Below are 18,188 nucleotides of genomic sequence, written 5' to 3'. Positions count from 1 at the left end.
AAAGACATATGCAAGACTCTGCGAAGGATTCAGTCACAGACCAAGGCAATTGAGATGGAACGGAGGGCGGTTGGACCGCACAGCTCTGTACAGATGCTGCTCATGGTGCAAGTCTGGGAGGAGTGCCTGTATGGCCCAACGGGCACTGCTAGGGAAGATCTCCAATCCCAGATGCAGGGATGCTACCACACCTGCAGTGGAGCACCCATAGGGACACTACTCAAAGAACCACCTTCAGAGATTTGTCCTTCCCTATCCATGTGTTTACCTTATCTGACTCTCTCAATTCTGCACCTCCTAAATACAACAAAACCAACAGACATACAGAGCCAAGGTCACTCCCGGAGTAAGCAGATGTAGCCCTCTGACTTTAGTCAAGTTGCAGCCATTTAAAGCAGAATTTGGCCCATAGGCTAAAAAGGAGACAAGTAATGGTACAGAATTAAAAATCCTGCTGGAAATTTTCTACTTTGAACAAATTTTATTGTGTGACTATTATTGTTAAATTGTCAGAAAATGACAGAAATATATTGGACTAAGACAAGATGAGACACTCTGTTTACAGTAGAAATAAGAATCTTTCCGAAAAGTCTAATCTGGAAGATACTAATAAAAATGGGACTTTGATCCAGGCAGTGCTTCAAATTTCTTCTGCTTTTACTTGATCTCAGTATTTATTCTAATTAGGAGTGTGCTTTGGACCAAATGCTGAGGAACTTACTAGTTCTTAATCCATTTTTACTCACGACCTCAGGATTTGATCCATTACATGAGATTCAACCAAGCAGTGACTGGAAATGGAACATCCCTGCTTGGGAAATATCCACCACTACTACTATTAGTATATCCACCAATCTCCAGAGAAAGGAGTCAGAGTAACTAGAAAGCTCCAATCTCACCTGGAAACAGTGTTATTTTGTTTATCTATTGGCTTTCCTCACCATCGCATCTGTGCGCCTAACAAACATTAATGAATTTATCCTCATGGGGACCATAGGGAAGTATTACCCTCAGTATTACATGTGGGGAAATGGAGCTACAGAGCTATGATTGGAGTGATTTTCAGAGGTGCTGAGCACACAGTTCCCACTGACTTCTGAGGGAGTTGTTCTGAGTGCTCAGCACCCCTGAAATTCAAGCTTCAGTGACCTGCCTGTGTTCTCACAGGGAATCTGTGGCACAGCTGGGAACAGAACCAAGATCTCATGAGTTCCAGGACAGCAGCTTAACCACAGGACTTTCTCCTTCTTTGTTGGAGCCGACAGAACCCATGGAAAACTTAGAAGGTTGCATTAAAGCAGTGTTTCCCAGAAATCATCCCTTCAGCATAAGTCACAGTGAAAAGGTAGGTGGTTCCAGCTTCACAACTGTCTAGGAGCCAATAAAGTCCAACAAAACCCATGCACATTTACATATATGTGGTGGAAGGGGAGTATGAGGATTCCTCAACTGAGTTAAGAGCCCCTCAAGCATTACACAATATTTACAATTCCCCTCAGGCACTGGGCCGTAGCAGGAATAGCCTCAAAGAAATTGAGAAACAAGGAAGGGCACTTGTCCCAGTGTACAGATGAATGTATTTTATGAACTTTTGCACACAGAGCTCTTCTCCTAGCCTGTACTTACCTCCTCATTGACCCTTTTACAGAAGATAGCAAGCAGGAAGACAGCAGCAATGGGTGGCCCCAAGTAGCTGGTGATAGACTGTATATAATCAAAGAGCTGCCCGCTTTGAGCTGACTGCACCACAGGAACCCAAGCAATGCTGATACCAATTAAAGCTAAGATAAATAACCTATAAATACAATCAATAAAAAAATCTGTTAGCCACTTATTTATAAACATCAATCAGAAATACAGAAATCACAATGAACCAATCAACAGTTTAACAATTCATTGCGTTAGTCAACCAGCATTAAAACATGAGCAAAAAATAACAGTAATTAACCATCAGCACTGGGGGGGAAAGCAACCAGCAATGAGATCTCACCAGATCCCTCAGCCAATCCAAAATGAGAACTCAGCTATCAAAATAATAAAATCACCTATAATAAGAAGTCACCTATAAATACAGCAATCAATAAAACAGCAGAGAAAGATGAATAAAAGAGAAATCTGCAGCATAGCTAGTGAATATGCTGTAGCTTTGTATAATTGGCATCTTGGAATGAAATTTAAATAGATTCCCTGGGATATTTGTAGGGAACAGCCACATCCGATTAATCTTTAATTAAGAAACATGGCTGGAAACTACCCCACAGAATATCGAGAAAGACACACATGGGATTAAGCTGTCAGACCACAAGAGGTCACTGCTGCATCACATGCATTCAGTGAAAGGTTGTTCATCGAGGCACTTAAAGGGCAGTTTGTGGTGCTCCAATATTTAATTAGGTTCCTAATGCTGGGAAAGGGCGCAGTAACACTTACCTTCCAGCCAGCATGAGCTCTCTCTCAGATGCCCGGGATCGTATTTTGGTGTAGATGTCCATGGTGAACAGAGTGCTAGCACTATTAAAAATGGAAGTCAGGGAGCTCATGAGAGAGGCCAGCATGACTGACAACATCAGACCTCGCAAACCTAAAACACAGAGAGAGACATGACCTGAGCTGGGGAGGGTCAGTCACTGGGAAAGCTCCATCAGTGACATCTCTTTGAGTGCATGGTCTGACCTCCCCAACCCAGCTATCTGTTAATAACTGAAGTATGCCCAGGTTATAACAACTTCATGGTACCCTACTGGGACATAAGTAGAATGATGCCTTCTAGGTCAGGAAGCACAACATTTACAATACCACATAATACCCAGGCTGGGCTAGTAGGAGATAGATAATGCCTGTGTGTATTTACTCAGATAGGAGTCCTTTGTGTACAACGTCAGGGGTCAGAGACACCCCCCCACAAAAACACACTCTTGTCGTTTATACTGCCTGATTGGACTCTGGGTCACTGGGAGAGAAAGAACACCACCCAGGAATAACTTCAGGAGGGCTGCACTTTCTGTTCCCAGACCAGTGAGTTTAGTGGAGGAACCGGAAGTACATCCCTCAACACGGAGATCCTGCAGAAGCTGCCTCTTAATAACTGGCAACTATAGGCCAGATTTATTTCTCACACTAGGCTAACGCCAGCAGCATCTTACTGCCTCATGTTTGCAAATAAGTAACATTGTCATGGTTAGTTTGTAACCATCTGGGATCTATGGTCACATTGATCATAACGCACGGCACGTACAGGAATAAACTGTGTATTGGAATGATCTAGGGCCTATGATAGCTGAGCCCTGATAACTCAAGAAACGAGTGATGTCTAATTGACTAAATGACAATGCAGGTCCCTAGTTCTGGTAGCCGAATTCCAGCCCTGGAACATCTCTCCCCCCCAACAACCAGCTTCTATTAATCCGTCATCCATGTCTTTCCCACAAAAACACTATCTTACCATTTGGCATAAGGTCCACCACCATTTTTGGATAAGCAATGTTTGAACAGCCAACTTTGGTGCCACAGTAGCTCTCACATTCTGAAGGCACAACACAAGCCACTGTATCTAAGAAAAAGATAACAAGACAAGGTTAGCTGGAGTCATAGCAGCAAGTTACCCATAAATCAAGAGAAGTTCCCAAACCCATCTCCATGCTAAACCACTGGATTTATTTGCCAAATAAACAAATATTTATTTTATTTGTCTCACGCTTGACTCTGCAGCTGTGGGAAGGAATTCCATTCCTGCATCACCTCTTTCCAGTGATGATGGTGCTGAGGTCAAGCCACTAAAACTGTATCCACAGAGCTGCACAGGAGGCCAGGGCAAAGTTAGCGTGTGCTCTGAAAGGCCCTCTCCTGCTCAGAGTCACCTGCTCTCCTGCCTGCTGTTGTACACATAGGTGGCGAGTTATATAGGCTCATGGTGCCCGGGCTCCAGCAATATTCAGGGCCCGGGGGCCCAGCTCCACCAATGTTTGGGGCCGGGTCTCTCCCCCAGCCTTCTGCTGTCCCTGCGCACCTCCCCCAGTCCCGGAGCACAGTGTCCCTGTCTCTCCCCTGCAGCTCCCTGCTGCCTCCCTGCATCAACTGCCACCGCAGGGTCCTAGTTCCCCCCATCCACTAGTGGCAGGGCAGGCTGCCCTTCCTCCTCAGACTCTTCCCTTTTCTGGCAGGACCTTCCACCAGCACAGGGCCCCCGCCCTGCCTGCAGTCACCGCTCCTGCCCCATGCTGGGCAAGAAGCAGCTCCATCCCTCACCCCCAAGTTAGGCTACAGTGAGGGGCATCAGCAGAGGAGGCGGCGCACATGTGATGGCAGTCCCCCCTCTCCCGCCCCACCGCAGGGGAGGCGAGGGGGCTTCCTGGACCTGAGAGGGGCCCTAGGAGCACGTGCAGTGACAGTGGTGCGGGGTGAGTGTGCTGCCAGGGCGGGGGGGCCCTCCCGCAGAGTTCACTGCTGCCAGCGGGGAGAGGACTGGGGGGAGTCCTCCTCTCTGGCCCCATCCCGGGGCAGCCTGCCTGCACCCCAAACTCATCCCCAGCCCTGCCCCATCCCAGAGCCCGCACCCTCAGCCAAAGCCCTCACCCCCACACATGCCAACCCTCTGCCCCAGCTCTGAGCCTCTCCCACACCCCAAACCCCTCAGTCTCAGCCCTCATCCTCCCACACCCTAACTCTCTGCCCCAGCCCTGAGTCCTGCATCATGAACTCCTTATCCCCAACCCCACCACACACCCCAACCCTCTGCCCTAGCCCCGAGCATCCTCCCAAACCCTTCATCCCCAGCCCCACCCCACAGCCCTCACCCCAGCACCCCCTCCCTCCACACCCCCTCATCCCTAAACTCCCTCCCAGAGCCTGCACCCCTTTCCACCCCCAAACTCCCTCCCAGAGCCTGCACCCATTACCCCCTCCTTTACTCCCAGCCCAGAGCCTGCATTCCACCCCCTTCCCACACACCCTCTCCTGCCCCCAAACTCCCAGAGCCTGCACCCCAGCCCTCTGCACAGCCTCCCAGAGCCTGCACCCAAACTCCATCCCAGAGCCTGCACCCCTCACCCCCTCCTGTACCCCCACCCCTTGTCCCAGTCCAGAGCCTGCACCTAAACTCCATCCCAGAGCCTGCACCCCTCACACCCTCCTGTGCCCCTAGAGCCTTAGGCAGGGGAGGAGGGTGCAGTTTGGGGGTGGGGGGGCACGTTCGAGGCACCACCAAAATTTCTACAAACCTGCCACCCCTGGTTGTACACAGAGGTCAGCGTGAAGGGAAAGAACAACTGGCACTGCAGTCACACTGAGCTTAGGCAGCCTGCATATCACAGGCATTTCCATGAGCTGAAAACACTCCTCTGTGGGATCCAGGCACAACTCCCTCTGCCCCACAAAATGTCAGTCACAGACAGGAGTGTTTCCCCCCCGCTCAGTCAGTAACAAATTCCAACAAAGAGGGGACACACTCTAGGCCCTGGTCTGCACTGGGTCGGGGGTTGACCTAAGATATGCAACTTCAGCTATGCGAATAGCGTAGCTGAAGTCGGCGTATCTTAGGTCGACTTACCTGGCCGTGAGGACAGCGGCGAATTGGCCGCTGCTGCTCCCCCGTCAACTCCGCTTCCGCCTCTCGGGAGCTGGAGTTCCAGAGTCGATGGGGAGTACGTTCGGGGATCAATTTATCGCGTCTAGACGAGACACGATAAATTGATCCCTGATAGATCAATCACTACCCACCCATCCAGCAGGTAGTGAAGACCTGCCCTTCGATTCCTGTCCCCACAAGGGACAGTGATAGCATCACTGGGAGCCCTGAGCATGGGAAGGAGAAAGAGCAGTGTCTTCTTACTTTGTGGGAAATGCTGGTCTGTGTATGTTTTCATGGTCTGAGTCAGGAGAGGGACTGAAGGAGCTGGGGGGTGGGGGGAACAGGAAAGAGAAAACTGAATGGGGCTGGAAGAGGAGTGAGAAGAGAATGAGGGGGCTACAGTTCTAGGTCCTACCTGTGTACAAAATCCGACTGATCATCCCAGGCATCACCATCAAAAACATGGGCAGCAGCTTCAGGTACCCACACATGACACAGCCGGCCTTCACATGGGACATGTTCTTGGCTGAGAGGCATCGTTGAACAATAACCTGTCAATGAGACAGAAGATGTGAATGACTCCAGCTTTGTCACCGACACACTATGCCAGGCATACCAAGGCAAAATGACTCTGTTTCAGCTGTATTCCAGTGAGAACTCTTTGCTCTTGCTCATAATTAGAAAAATACAAGGGCATTTGAAGGCCTGAAAACACATTTAAATGTCTAAAAGTAAATACTCTACTGTCTAATGTATGTTTAACCTGTGAATCTCCGTCACAGGATATTGTTGAACCAAATAGCTTATTAAGAGTCAAAAGGGACTAGACATTTATATGAATAAGAACAGCAGACTCTATTAAACTAGCTAGGTTACAGATGATAAAGGCTCTCAATCCTTGTGCTCCAGAGAATAGGTTGATCACCAGCTGGGGGCTTAAAGAATTCCCCCCAACTCACACATGGTTTATAATACTGCACAATTACAGTAGTGCAGTCTCCTTCCTCTGAAACATCCCAATTTGGTCATTTTTGGAGACTAGATGGACCACTGACCTAGACAGAAGGAAAGGAAAGGAAAACACATGGACAGTCCTGCACCATAGCACCTGATGAGGGGACAGACACATACACAGAGCAACTGTCCAGCATTCTTTATGCAAGAGATTAAAGCAGCACCAGTGCTCCCAGTCCTGCCAGATCACTCCCGAATGGTGTGGCACTTTTGGGGGGAGCTGGAATGGTGTCTTGAGGCACTTTAGTACTACCTTTCTGGCACTTCTCAAGTATTGCACTTGCCCCCGAGCAGCCCACATAGACAGAGTAGATATGCCTAATATGGCTGGATGGGAAGCCAAGTCTATACCCAGATTGATAAAGGACATATGCATGTAGCTGTCCTATTAAGATGCCCATTTTTTAAAAATTGGACCGTAAATGTTCATCCAGCATGTCGTAAGAAAGGGAAAAAAAACATCACACACACAACATATGTCCAGAATGGCATGAAAAAAAAATAGTAAAGGAACATACACATCCTATTCACTTAACATATGAGAGGCTGAGAATCAAAAAGCTATAGAGAAAAAAAAAAACAATTTCCTCTTAGGAGATAATAGCCATTTTTATGGCACAGGGTTGGGGCAAGAGATCAATCCACCTACACTGCAAATTTTAGACTGCTCTGAATTTCCCAGTTGTTGCCTTTACGCTACCTGATCTGTGCACCAGTACCACAAAGCGAGGATGCTCAAGCCAAAGACAAGGCCCGGCCATGGCAGATCTCCAGTGATCGGGTCTCGGAAGATGTGGAAAGAATCTGCCCGAGGGGTGTAGCATTTTGGGTCAATGGTAATGTTTCCATATGAGATGTTGTTTGGAATTGCATTCATATATTTCTCCATAAAGGCCTCATATCCTCCTACTTTGGAAAATGCTGAAAAACAGAATGTAACGACACTGATCATGGTACTGGACGCTTGAAATTCCCGACGGAGCTGAAGAATCCAAGGAGAAAACTCCATGCTATCAATGTGATAAACCTGCCCCAATAGAGATCAACATTGTCAGAAACATCAAAGTATGTGCTGTGAAAACTCATTAGCAAGAAGCCACACTGGCTTTCCTTCTCAGGTCGCTATGGAGCTCTAAAAGATTCCTTTAGACTCCACTGTCCTTTTTATGCCCCAGATCCAAGCTTCCACTTTGCCAGGTATATCTCCAGGCTCCCTGACCCAGGTGAGGACCAGAGGCAGAGTCCACCTGATTAAGTCAATCTGAAATATTGTTTATTGTGAAGCAGGGGGTCAGCTTCTTTCAGTGAAAAGCTTACACAGAGCAAGTCCAATGAGAAGCCACAAGGCAAGGAGGAGGAAATTACAGCCTCACAGGGCTTTACTACTTCCTCTTGATTAATTATGTAGCCTGAACCCTAAATACTAGGGCTCCATTTCACAGGATGGACTGCATTTTAGTACCTACATGATCTCATGGACACCTGGCCTCCCATTCACAGTAACACAGCCCCTATTTTGGGGAGTTCTATAGGCTGTTATACAGGAGGTCAGAAGAGATGATCACAATGGTCCCTTCTTGCCTTGGAATCACATCCCTATGGCAACTATAGAACTTGGTCAGGATGACAGGAGGGCTTAGCAATGTGGCTCTTCCCCTTCCCTGGCAAATACATGAAGCAATGGGAGTTCCTTAGCTATTAACCTGTCAGGACTCCACAATGCTGGATCCATTTCCACAGGACACTGGGGGCTGTAGCTGATCATTCCAGCTCTCGTTCATCAGATTTACATACCAAATCCTGTGAGAATAAAGGATCCCACCAGCATGATGATGGTCTGTAAGGTGTCTGTGTAAATCACAGCAGCAAGGCCACCTAAAGGCAAAGAAACGCCATTACATGAGCCTCTCTGCTAATGCCTTCATGGGAATTGGCCTCTTCTTGGCCCTCTCTCTCTCTCTCTCTCTCACACATACACACCTCTCCCCTTTCATGCTCTCATTTCTTCCCATTTACTCCCCACTTCCATTTTCATCTTTCTGGATCCCCTTTTAACTTGTTTTTAATTTATCAATCCGTTCCACAAACTCACCTGTGATCGTGTAAAGACCAGTAATACCCAGCAGTATGATTATGGCCAAATAAAGATTCAACCCCATGGCTATTTGGATAAATATAGCTCCAGAGAATATATCTGCCTAATAAAAGGAAAGATGACAGTTTAGGGAATGCTTAAGATAAAAATAACATTTCTATTAGTATCTATTGATATCCTCCCCACCCCAAAGCTCTGCACACAAAAATAAAAGCACATGCAAAATAAAGACAGATCCTGTCTCCTTGGTCACCCAGACCTGCTTTATTTTAACTGCCAGCTGCTTTTTGAAGATCACTTCTTAGTCTCTGCACTTCTTACAATAGTTTCCAGAAATGTGTCAGTGATTCCCTCCTAGCCAAATCTGGCTACCCACCTCTCCAGGCCTGTGAACTTATGTATGGGGAAACAGTTCAGCAAAGTTCATGAGTAAGTCCTGGAATTTTAGTTACCAACACAGCTGCATCAATGCAAACTCCTAAAGTAGATGTAATTTGAAATCAGAGTAACCAATTCCAATCCAAATCATGCCTCACCAGTGTAAATCGTCTCTCTATTTGGGGTTGGCATGTGCAACAGTGCAACATGCTGCACCAGTGCTAAGGGGGGATTTTCCAAAGTGCCTACATGCCTTAGGAGCATATGCCATTAAAAGTCATCTCACTGAATTTGTGCTCCTAAGTGAGCTGTAGCTCACGAAAGCTCATGCTCAAATAAATTGGTTAGTCTCTAAGGTGCCACAAGTCCTCCTTTTCTTTTTGCGAATACAGACTAACACGGCTGTTACTCTGAAATAAATCACTTAGGTGCTTTTGAAAACCTCACCCTAAAATCCCAGGAGAGACAAGGCTTAAGAGGGATATTTAGTCCTCAGCTCTACTAGGCTTTAGGGCAAACATTTATTCAAGGAACATAGGGAGCGCATCTAGTCAGGTATTCTGCCACAAGGAGAGAGGTAATATAGAAGTCATGCATCTGGCTAATTGTGCCATGCTGTACATAACACTATTTAGCACATTTTACCTTTCAAGCCCTTTACAATCAGTAAGTAACATATTCTCATGACTCCCCAGTCAACCAGGAAACTGAGTATCATCCTCCGCATTTTATAGACAAGAAAACTAAAGCAAAAATATAAAGAGGCAAATCCATTCCACAGCACTCAGCCTGAGTAGCTGGGCAGATGCTGGAGGAAGAAAACCTCTCCCCCGGCCACTGAGAAAACTCCACCTTGAGACTGTCACCACCTCAACACCCCGCCCCTTCACACCTTCTGCCTTCAGGGCAAGGAGGAGACCTGTGCAGCTGCAGATCCTCCAGCCCTGCTTCCACCACCAGCCACTGCATGCTCACATGCACAGTCCCACCAACAAATTCTGCCCCTGCCTTTGCCATCTGCTGCCATGGAGGCTGGGGTTAAGATGCAGGATTTTGTAGAGCATAATTCCACAGGCTAACTGTGAGACCATGCCCCTCTAGGGCAGAGGATTCTTTCCTGACCCTCACAGAGGATCAGCTTATGGCCCAAAGCTTGAGGTTCATTTATTTTTAGCATTAGCTTAGTTTGCATGGCTACAAATATTAATGGTCATAAAATGATCCCACAAGAAAACCTAGTTAATCATATAACATCCTGAGCAATACATAAACTTCTTGGATTTGCTTAATCACCTTCCGAGTTCACCTCTTCTACCTCCCAGTTACATTAATTTACGACTGATATTTTCTTGTTACTCCATTAACTCTCTTTTATGGATACCATTAAAACCTTATCCTATCTTCTCCATGCAAAAAATAAACAAACAAATCACTCCAGGGCTACACACACGTAATTCAGGAACCAATAGGCAAAGCAACATATGACATGATTGTCCTTTTACAACTACCATTACAGCTAAAGAATTCCAAGGAACACTTGCAATGCATTCATAGACTCAGGTTTTTAATTCCTTCAGACTATGGGGGAGCATCCAGTTACTTGTTTCACCGGATACTTAGACTTAACTTAGTCAGTTACTGGTCACCAATGCCTTGCTACACTACATGATCTTCCTAAAATTGCCCACCTTTTCTACTACTGGTGACAGCAATGGTAGAAGTGCTAGTGGTTAGCAACTCTAACCCTGAAAGCTACCATGGCAACAGCTCACACAGTAGAGCGACCATGGAACATACATACAATATGGCATGTTACATATGGTGTTTGAGATTTTGCCCAACGTGGCGTAAGTGAGGAAGCAGCATGTAAGACAGGCACCATGAATGCAAGATCCCTCTGAGATGCAAATATAAATTGCATCAACACTGTGAGTCAAATTGTTAGGTGTGACTTGCTAGCAAGCATAAGAAAAGCTGTCCTTTCAAAGCAGGATGACAAAAGCCCTAGGAACTGCAAGGCAGGGAGTGTCTGCTAAGGCAGCAGCCAGGGAAGCAGCATGCAGATCTCTCAAATCTCTTGGAATGTTTTGATTCACACTGCTGGGCAGCACTGGGTCTGCCTCTGGCACCTGGAGTGAAAGATTCCCACAGAGCCATGTGCAGCTTGCTTCCCATCCCGCATATGCCACCTGCAATGATGCCTAGATAGCACAACAGATGAATCTACATAAACAAAATCTCTTATGTACAAGAGCTGGTGTCCACTGGCCTTCTGTATCGATCCTTTTCCTGGTGACATGCTGGACTGATGGGCACTTGGCCACGCAGCACGGTGCACTGCCAGTGGCCAGATAGCTCCTTGCCATGGCAGCAGGCATACCTTCCGGCCCCTTGCTGTGCACCAAATACATCTGAATTTCCACAGTGGTCACCACTGGACAAGCTATAATTGGAGTGGCATTTGGACTGGGCTGCCCCTCTTATTCTGGGGCATGTGGGCCATTCTTCTGGGTTAGCTGGGTCCATGACTTTGTTCCACCTGAGCTATACCAGCCATCAACAATCCCCTAACTTACAGCAAGTTAATTTAATGCCTTTCCCCTCTTACACCACTGAACATGATCTTATCCTTTTGGCCTAGACATGCCCCTTTTCTCTGAAGGGCACAAAGCTTTTCTTTCCCCTGCTCCCCACTTACACCTTCCTTTCAACTTTTACATGACTGCACTGGTGCATCTCAATGTTCATGCTTTGCCCAGTTACACAGCTCAGAGGTGTAGGCATAACTGAATAAGATGCCATTTACAGTACTACAGGATTTGGTTCTTTAGTGATCAAGATGCTAGCCTGCACCTTCAAAGCTCTCTTCCTCCTCTCATTTCCTCCAACTCCTTCATTCTACCTCTCTCTCACCTGTCTCCTTCACCCAATCTAGACTGCATGTTACACCATATGCTTCACACATTATTAATTTGAATCGTTCGCCCTCCCCTTCCACCAAGCAGATGCTAAAGACCCACCTATTCCATGAAGCATCACAGCTTTGTTTGTTTTCTTTTGTGCTCTATTGTATCTGCCACATCTTTAGTTCATCAGCAAGTGGGCGTTGGTGTCTTGCACACTACTGTACACTAACAGTGCTTCATAACAAATAAGAATGGGAACTGAGTCCTAATAAACACAATACTGTGCATATATTCAATGAAACACAACATGTAAATCAAACCTTCAGTTCGTTCTTTAAGACAAATCCTGCCCCCTTTTCTACTGCTGCAGAGGACTACAATGCAGCAGAAGCATTAGGTGCATTCAATACAGTGAAAGATTGTGAGGCACTCAGATCCTACAGTAACAGAGGCCATACAATTACCCAGGAGTCAGACAGACAGAGGAAGAGTGCTTCTGCTGTATCAGGAGGAAGGGCATGATTTGGGGAATTTATGCAGGAGCTAATACACCGAAGTGCCAGAAACCAGTTCCATAGTGGCTCCCTGTGAGTACTTGTGCAGCTCTGTTTGTGGGCAAGGTGGGATGATTGTATGGTAGAGCCAGACTGGGACTAATTGATCTGTTGCTGTGCAGACCCACCAGCTATTGCCCTGCTCCGCACTGAAAACTGAGGGTGCAAGAACATTGGGGGCTACTTCATTTTCAGGACTGTAATGATAACTGCGAGTGAGTGAAGCCACTCCATTTGCTTGGGAGGAGGGTCCCTCTGCTGGAGTTGATGGAAATCCCCAATGCAGAGTACCGATACGTAAGTTGGACACAGGGAGGAAATTTACCCATAAAAAGGGAATTATTTTTGTGAATCTGGCATATAGGTAGCAAGTGATCATACATAACACAGAAATAGAGATATAGGTTTTGGATTAGAATGATGAGCCATTTATCTGTATGGATTCACTCCACATCCACTAGAGTTGAAGGAGTGATACCATCCCCTGTGAAATGAATGCAGCATTTCCAATTACAGCTGCATATAAAAACAGTTATGCTGACAGCACCTCACTGAAATAAACGGAAAGCAAAATCCAATTTGTGGGTTCTTGATAGTCCCAGCCTGTTTAATTTGTAACCCTGATAAGAATCAGTTATCATAAGAGCATGAGAATGGGAGCAAAAGGCCAGGTCTTTTAGGTTAAATTATACTATTATCACTCAGTTCTTATGCAGAGGGCAAAGAGTAAACTTCCATGGCAACTGCAGGAAAACAACAGAGCCAGGTCTGCCTGACCTATGGACTTGGATGGAGATTTAATGGTTTCAAAAGGGGAGGAAAATCACAGCTCTCTTCACTACTGCAGTGCCCTCATTAGCCACACTTCATAGCTCAAGCTGATCCACAGAAAGACTCTTCCCTGCCTTCCCTTCCTGCCCTTGCTTTTCTCACTCCTGTATTTTCTAACCCCATCTCTTTGTCTCTTCTCCTCATCTGCCTTCCTCTCTCGTTTCTCACTTTTGCTTCATTAATACTAACAAGCTGCATGTTCAGCTGATGGAAGGATGAGCGTGAAAGCGGGGCCAAAAACCCAAGACCTCTTTTCTCCTACGGGAGCCAAACGGAGTTACTCATACCCTGCGGCAGGAGAATCTAGCTCAGGAGTCAGAATAGGAGACCTTGGGCCCAGATGATACATAGGAAGCTCTAAAATTAAATGCCTAAATGGGTGAGTGAATGTTCCTGGGTAAGAAGCAGCAATAGTTACCATTGGAGGACAAAGGCAGAGAACTGGGAACTAATGCTAATGGCTTGAAACCTTCTCTTCAATTTCTATCAGTGATGCCTGAGGTGGAGCATACTGTATGTAGTACAAGGCTCCAGCCAGCCTGACCTGTTCCAGAGGGAAGCACATGTGGAAACAAAATCCTGGAAAAAGAAAGCTAAATCATAACCACCATCTCGAGAAAGAGTCCCCTGGTATAATCCAACATGCGCAGACAAACAGAGCTGTAGAGCTGGTTTGGATGGACAGCACTGCTAGAAGGAAGAGTGACAACATGGAAACAGTTTTTTATCTACCTAAATTAAGTCCAGGCACCAAATGACAGACAAGTGAACCAGACAGGTAGAGAGTTTTCATACAAGTGTAAAATAATCATACAGATAGGAACTTCACTAAGAATAGAGGAAATGGAAAAGCTTAACTCACCGAGATCTTGGTGAAAATATAGAGGAGCAGAGAAAGGACGGACAGATATATCTGAATCCGTTGGCCACCAAACCGCTTCTTGAGATATTCTGGCATCGTCACCACCTGCAGAAGGAGAGGGAGAAGAATTCATACTACGAGCAACAGACAACTAACATAGTTCATCAGCAAGCTCTGCCGCCCAGGTACCACACTGATAAGTGCACTAGAAATGAAGAAGGCCAAGGAGCAGGGGCCTCCGGGAAGCACAGAAAGGCAGAGTCAAATGCTGCTCATGTTGGGATCTCAAAGACAAAGAGACCTTGTTGTTTAAATATATACAGACATAACTTATGTAGAATGCCTGACACATCCAGGTCTCTTTCTTCCCATTGAGAATGGTTTTGTGATGGTGCTAGACCCACACACAGCAAAATGAAACAGAAAGATTAAAACAGAGAACCATAAAAGATGTAAGCCAGTGCCTATACATACCCCAGCCTTGACGTAGATGGGAACAAACAACCAGCCAAGAACCACCACAATTATCAGGGCCTGTAACCAAGGAAAGAACAGCTGAATTAACCTCTGGTCCTGTCACCAGCACTTTCCAAGGCCACGTATCAGGCTGAATGCCAACTATAAACACTGCAGTGAGTAAAATGGTGGCTAGTGAAGGCACCTCAGCCTCATTCTTTCTACCTGTCTGGCATTTTACAGTTTACCCTAAAACTCCAGGGGTGAAATCTTGGCCTGATTGAAGTCAATGGGCGTTTTGCCGTTCAGTTGAATGGAACTAGGATTTCACCCCGGGTGTCCGACAGACGCACCCGAGGAAGAGTCCCCCACTGCAGCAGAGTTACTGGAATATCAAAAAGCAGATTGCTTTGGCATTGGCCCTACGTCTGTCCATGGGGAATTACATTTGTAGTGTGTCTAATGCTGCTCCTAAAACGTCCCCCTGTCGCCATATCCCATGGCAGCTCCACTAGCAGCAGCAGCCGCCAGTGCATGAGTGTACGCTAGATGCGGGCATTTGAATCGCAGTTTCACCAGTAGCATAGCTGGGGAGGGAGTGGGGCAGGGCCGCCGGAGATGCCCGGAGCGAGGGAGGCCCGGCCGCCGGGGCACCGCCGGCTGAGTAAAAGCGCCGCAGTGGGTGGAGCCTTTTTTTTGGCTCGCTCCCCCTGTTCCCTCCCCCTGGCTGCGCAGCTGGGCTTCACCTAGCCTTGCCCCGAGCAGGTCTGGACAACATGGTGATTAGAATAGGAGCAGCCCACAGAAGCCTTTGTATGGTGACAGATGATTATTGCTACCACCAGGAAACTGAGAAAGTCTAGCGCTGCCCCGGCCCCCTTTACTTAGTCCCTCGATCCAGTCTCCAGGCAGCCACCAGTACAGGAAACATTCCATCCCCAAATCCAAGCGAGTTATGATCACGTCTCATCTGTGATTAGCTTTGCTAGCCCCAGGTGTTGGAGAGTGGAGCTTATTTCCATATTCTTGTCAACAACCAGACTAACCCACTTCTTTAGATAAAATGCAGGTGTAACTGACGACCTTCTACAGTGGGGTTCAGTTATAGGATCATAGAAATGTCGGGATGGAAGGGACCTCAAGCCCAGCCCAGCCAGCCCCCTCCACTAAGGCAGGACTAAATATACCTAGACCATCCCTGACAGGTGTTTGTCAAACCTTTTCGTAAAGTGACCGGGATTCCATAGCCTCCTTTGGAAGCCTATCCTTATAGTTAGAAAGATTTTTCTAATATTTAACCTAAATCTCCCTTGCTGCAAATTAAGCCCATTACTTCTAGTCTTACCGTCAGCGGACATGGAGAAAAATTGATCATGGTCCTCTTTATTATGGCCCTTAACATATCTGGAGACTTATCAGTTGCTTTCGTCTGGACTCTCTCCAGTTTGTCCACCTCTTTCTTAGAACGTGGAGCCCAGAACTGGACACAGCACTCTAGCTGAGGCCTGCTTATGAAGTGGCCTTGCGCATTATAAAAGATGTACTGTATTCTCCTGTATGGAACTATATACTGTCAAGTATGGTAGCGCGGCTGTACTATATACTGTATATTCTGTGTATCAGATATTTTGTTGTCGATCATACATCATAATTTTTCTGACAATATTAGCAACTTGTTTTATGCAGAGCTGTGCACATTCAAACAGATAAATACAGGTCAAAATGCTGCTCTCAGAGCTGCGTGCTAGATCTCTCATCCACACACTAGTTCTTTATTGCATCTCTGAAGTTCTACTCATATATCAAGCACAGGATATGCTAGAGATATTGGACCCGATTCTGCTCTCTTTTACACTGGTGTAAATCAAGAGTAACTGCACTGCAGTCAATGGAATTACACTGACACAAAGCCAGTATAAATGAGAGCAGAATCAAGTCTAGTATCTCTTTTGGTAAGAGAATCAGTGTGGATCCAAGAGCAGCATTTTTCCTGTGTATATTAGCATGTTTATCAGTTCCATTGTGTTGTAAGTATTGCAATGAACTAACTGGTTGGCTTGTGTGTGCATGCATGTACTCGTATACACATGCATCACTGTCCTCTACCAGACAGAATCAAGACAATTCAACAATGTGTCTTAGGCTGCCTGCTACTATCAGTTAGGGGAGAGTTTCCCCTTGAGCTCAAGTCCTGTGCTTATGAAAGAGGATCTGGATTCTATCCCTTCAGATGTCATGAAGATCCAGTAGCCTTGGTTTGGAGCCTGGATTTGTTAAAGCAGTGGCAACATAAAATATTAAAAGGTGACAGCTAAACTGATTCCAATGTGTGCATCTCTCTCAAGTGAACTTCTACTCCCTTCCCCATGCATAAAGAAGTTCAAAACAATATGGGGCCCTATTTTATACCTAACACAATTCTATTTTTAAGAAAACCTAAGGAGGGGCTTGCAGTGGAGTGCAACAGTTGGAGGCATGGCCAATAATTCTTCCAGTGTAAGGATCCAAGGGAAAACACAGGGCTAGATCTCAAGGACTGTGCTCATCCATGTTCCCTCCTCACGACAGGTCATCCAGAGCACCAGGTAAACAGCAAAATGCTCTGCAAGGAGCTGTGCCCCCAGTTCCTCTCCAGGGAGTACTGATGGAGGAGAAGCTAGTGCTGTTCAGGGCAGCAATAACACGTGACGCAAACTGCAAGCTATGACCTGCTGATCTGAGAGGGGAAATACAGCATAAAGGGGGTATTCCGCAACTCCTGCATCTCCTCCTGGTGCACATATTGAATCCATGGAGGGTTACAGGTAGACTGACTGAGGAAAGGAGGCACATTATCTTACCCTTTTCCAAACCCTTACGGCCCTTCTGCCAATTCCAGACAGTAGTTGTAGTCATTTTAATCAAGTGAGGTGTTTAGTTATAGACAGGCTCTGCCCCCAGCAGGCTGAGAACAGAACAGCACTGATGGTGGATTACAAGGTAGCCTCTGAACTCCTTCGCAGCTGTATCTTAGCGGGAGGGGAATGAGAAGACAGAAGGAGAAAAGGGCTCTTCGGATCAGGAAAGGAGTGAAGACAACATTGAATTCCTCACTGTTGGGATGAAAGCAAAAATGATAACTCCCCCCAATTCCTACACACCACGCTCCCAGAAAAATGATGCAGAGGAGATCATGATTTCTTAATATAGCAATGGGATTTTCTTTCCCCACTGGCTGGACTGCAGGTGGGAGTGGTGAGAGAGGCTGGGGGAATGGGAATTGACATAAAGTGTTCTTGTGGTGGGTGATTCTGCCAGTCGCCAGCCCTGAGGGTTCTGACAGCATTAGACTGAGCTGGATTTTTAGACAATGTGGACTTACCTGATCTCTTTGGATACCCCTGGGGTTAAAATTTTATTTAAAATGTGTACCACTTACGTTCCATTCGAATCCTCCAGTGGCGATTCCTGCAGCTGCTCCTGTGCCTGCCAAGCCCACAAAGTGCCCACTACCAATGTTACTGGCAAACAGAGAGGCACCAATCTG

General features: G+C 46.5%; 1 protein-coding gene across 1 annotated transcript in view; it reads right to left on the bottom strand.

Annotated features, from left to right (window-relative positions):
• SLC5A1 (solute carrier family 5 member 1) overlaps positions 1-18,188 on the bottom strand; it is a 46,263-nt gene that overhangs the window by 11,602 nt on the left and 16,473 nt on the right. Inside the window, exons 3-12 of the mRNA XM_084649486.1 lie at positions 18,081-18,185; positions 14,681-14,740; positions 14,207-14,311; positions 8,673-8,778; positions 8,375-8,455; positions 7,281-7,501; positions 5,982-6,117; positions 3,443-3,550; positions 2,431-2,581; positions 1,627-1,795 (exon numbers count right to left, since the gene is read on the bottom strand). Coding sequence (XP_084505612.1) covers positions 1,627-1,795; positions 2,431-2,581; positions 3,443-3,550; positions 5,982-6,117; positions 7,281-7,501; positions 8,375-8,455; positions 8,673-8,778; positions 14,207-14,311; positions 14,681-14,740; positions 18,081-18,185 — 1,242 coding nt within the window. The remainder of the gene's footprint in view (positions 1-1,626; positions 1,796-2,430; positions 2,582-3,442; positions 3,551-5,981; positions 6,118-7,280; positions 7,502-8,374; positions 8,456-8,672; positions 8,779-14,206; positions 14,312-14,680; positions 14,741-18,080; positions 18,186-18,188) is intronic.

The sequence above is a fragment of the Lepidochelys olivacea genome, assembly GCF_965140295.1.
Source record: "Lepidochelys olivacea isolate rLepOli2 genome assembly, chromosome: 15".
NCBI classification, from domain to species: domain Eukaryota; kingdom Metazoa; phylum Chordata; order Testudines; family Cheloniidae; genus Lepidochelys; species Lepidochelys olivacea.
Note: the sequence above shows the minus strand (reverse complement) of the source record. Positions and strands in the feature narration are given on the sequence as shown.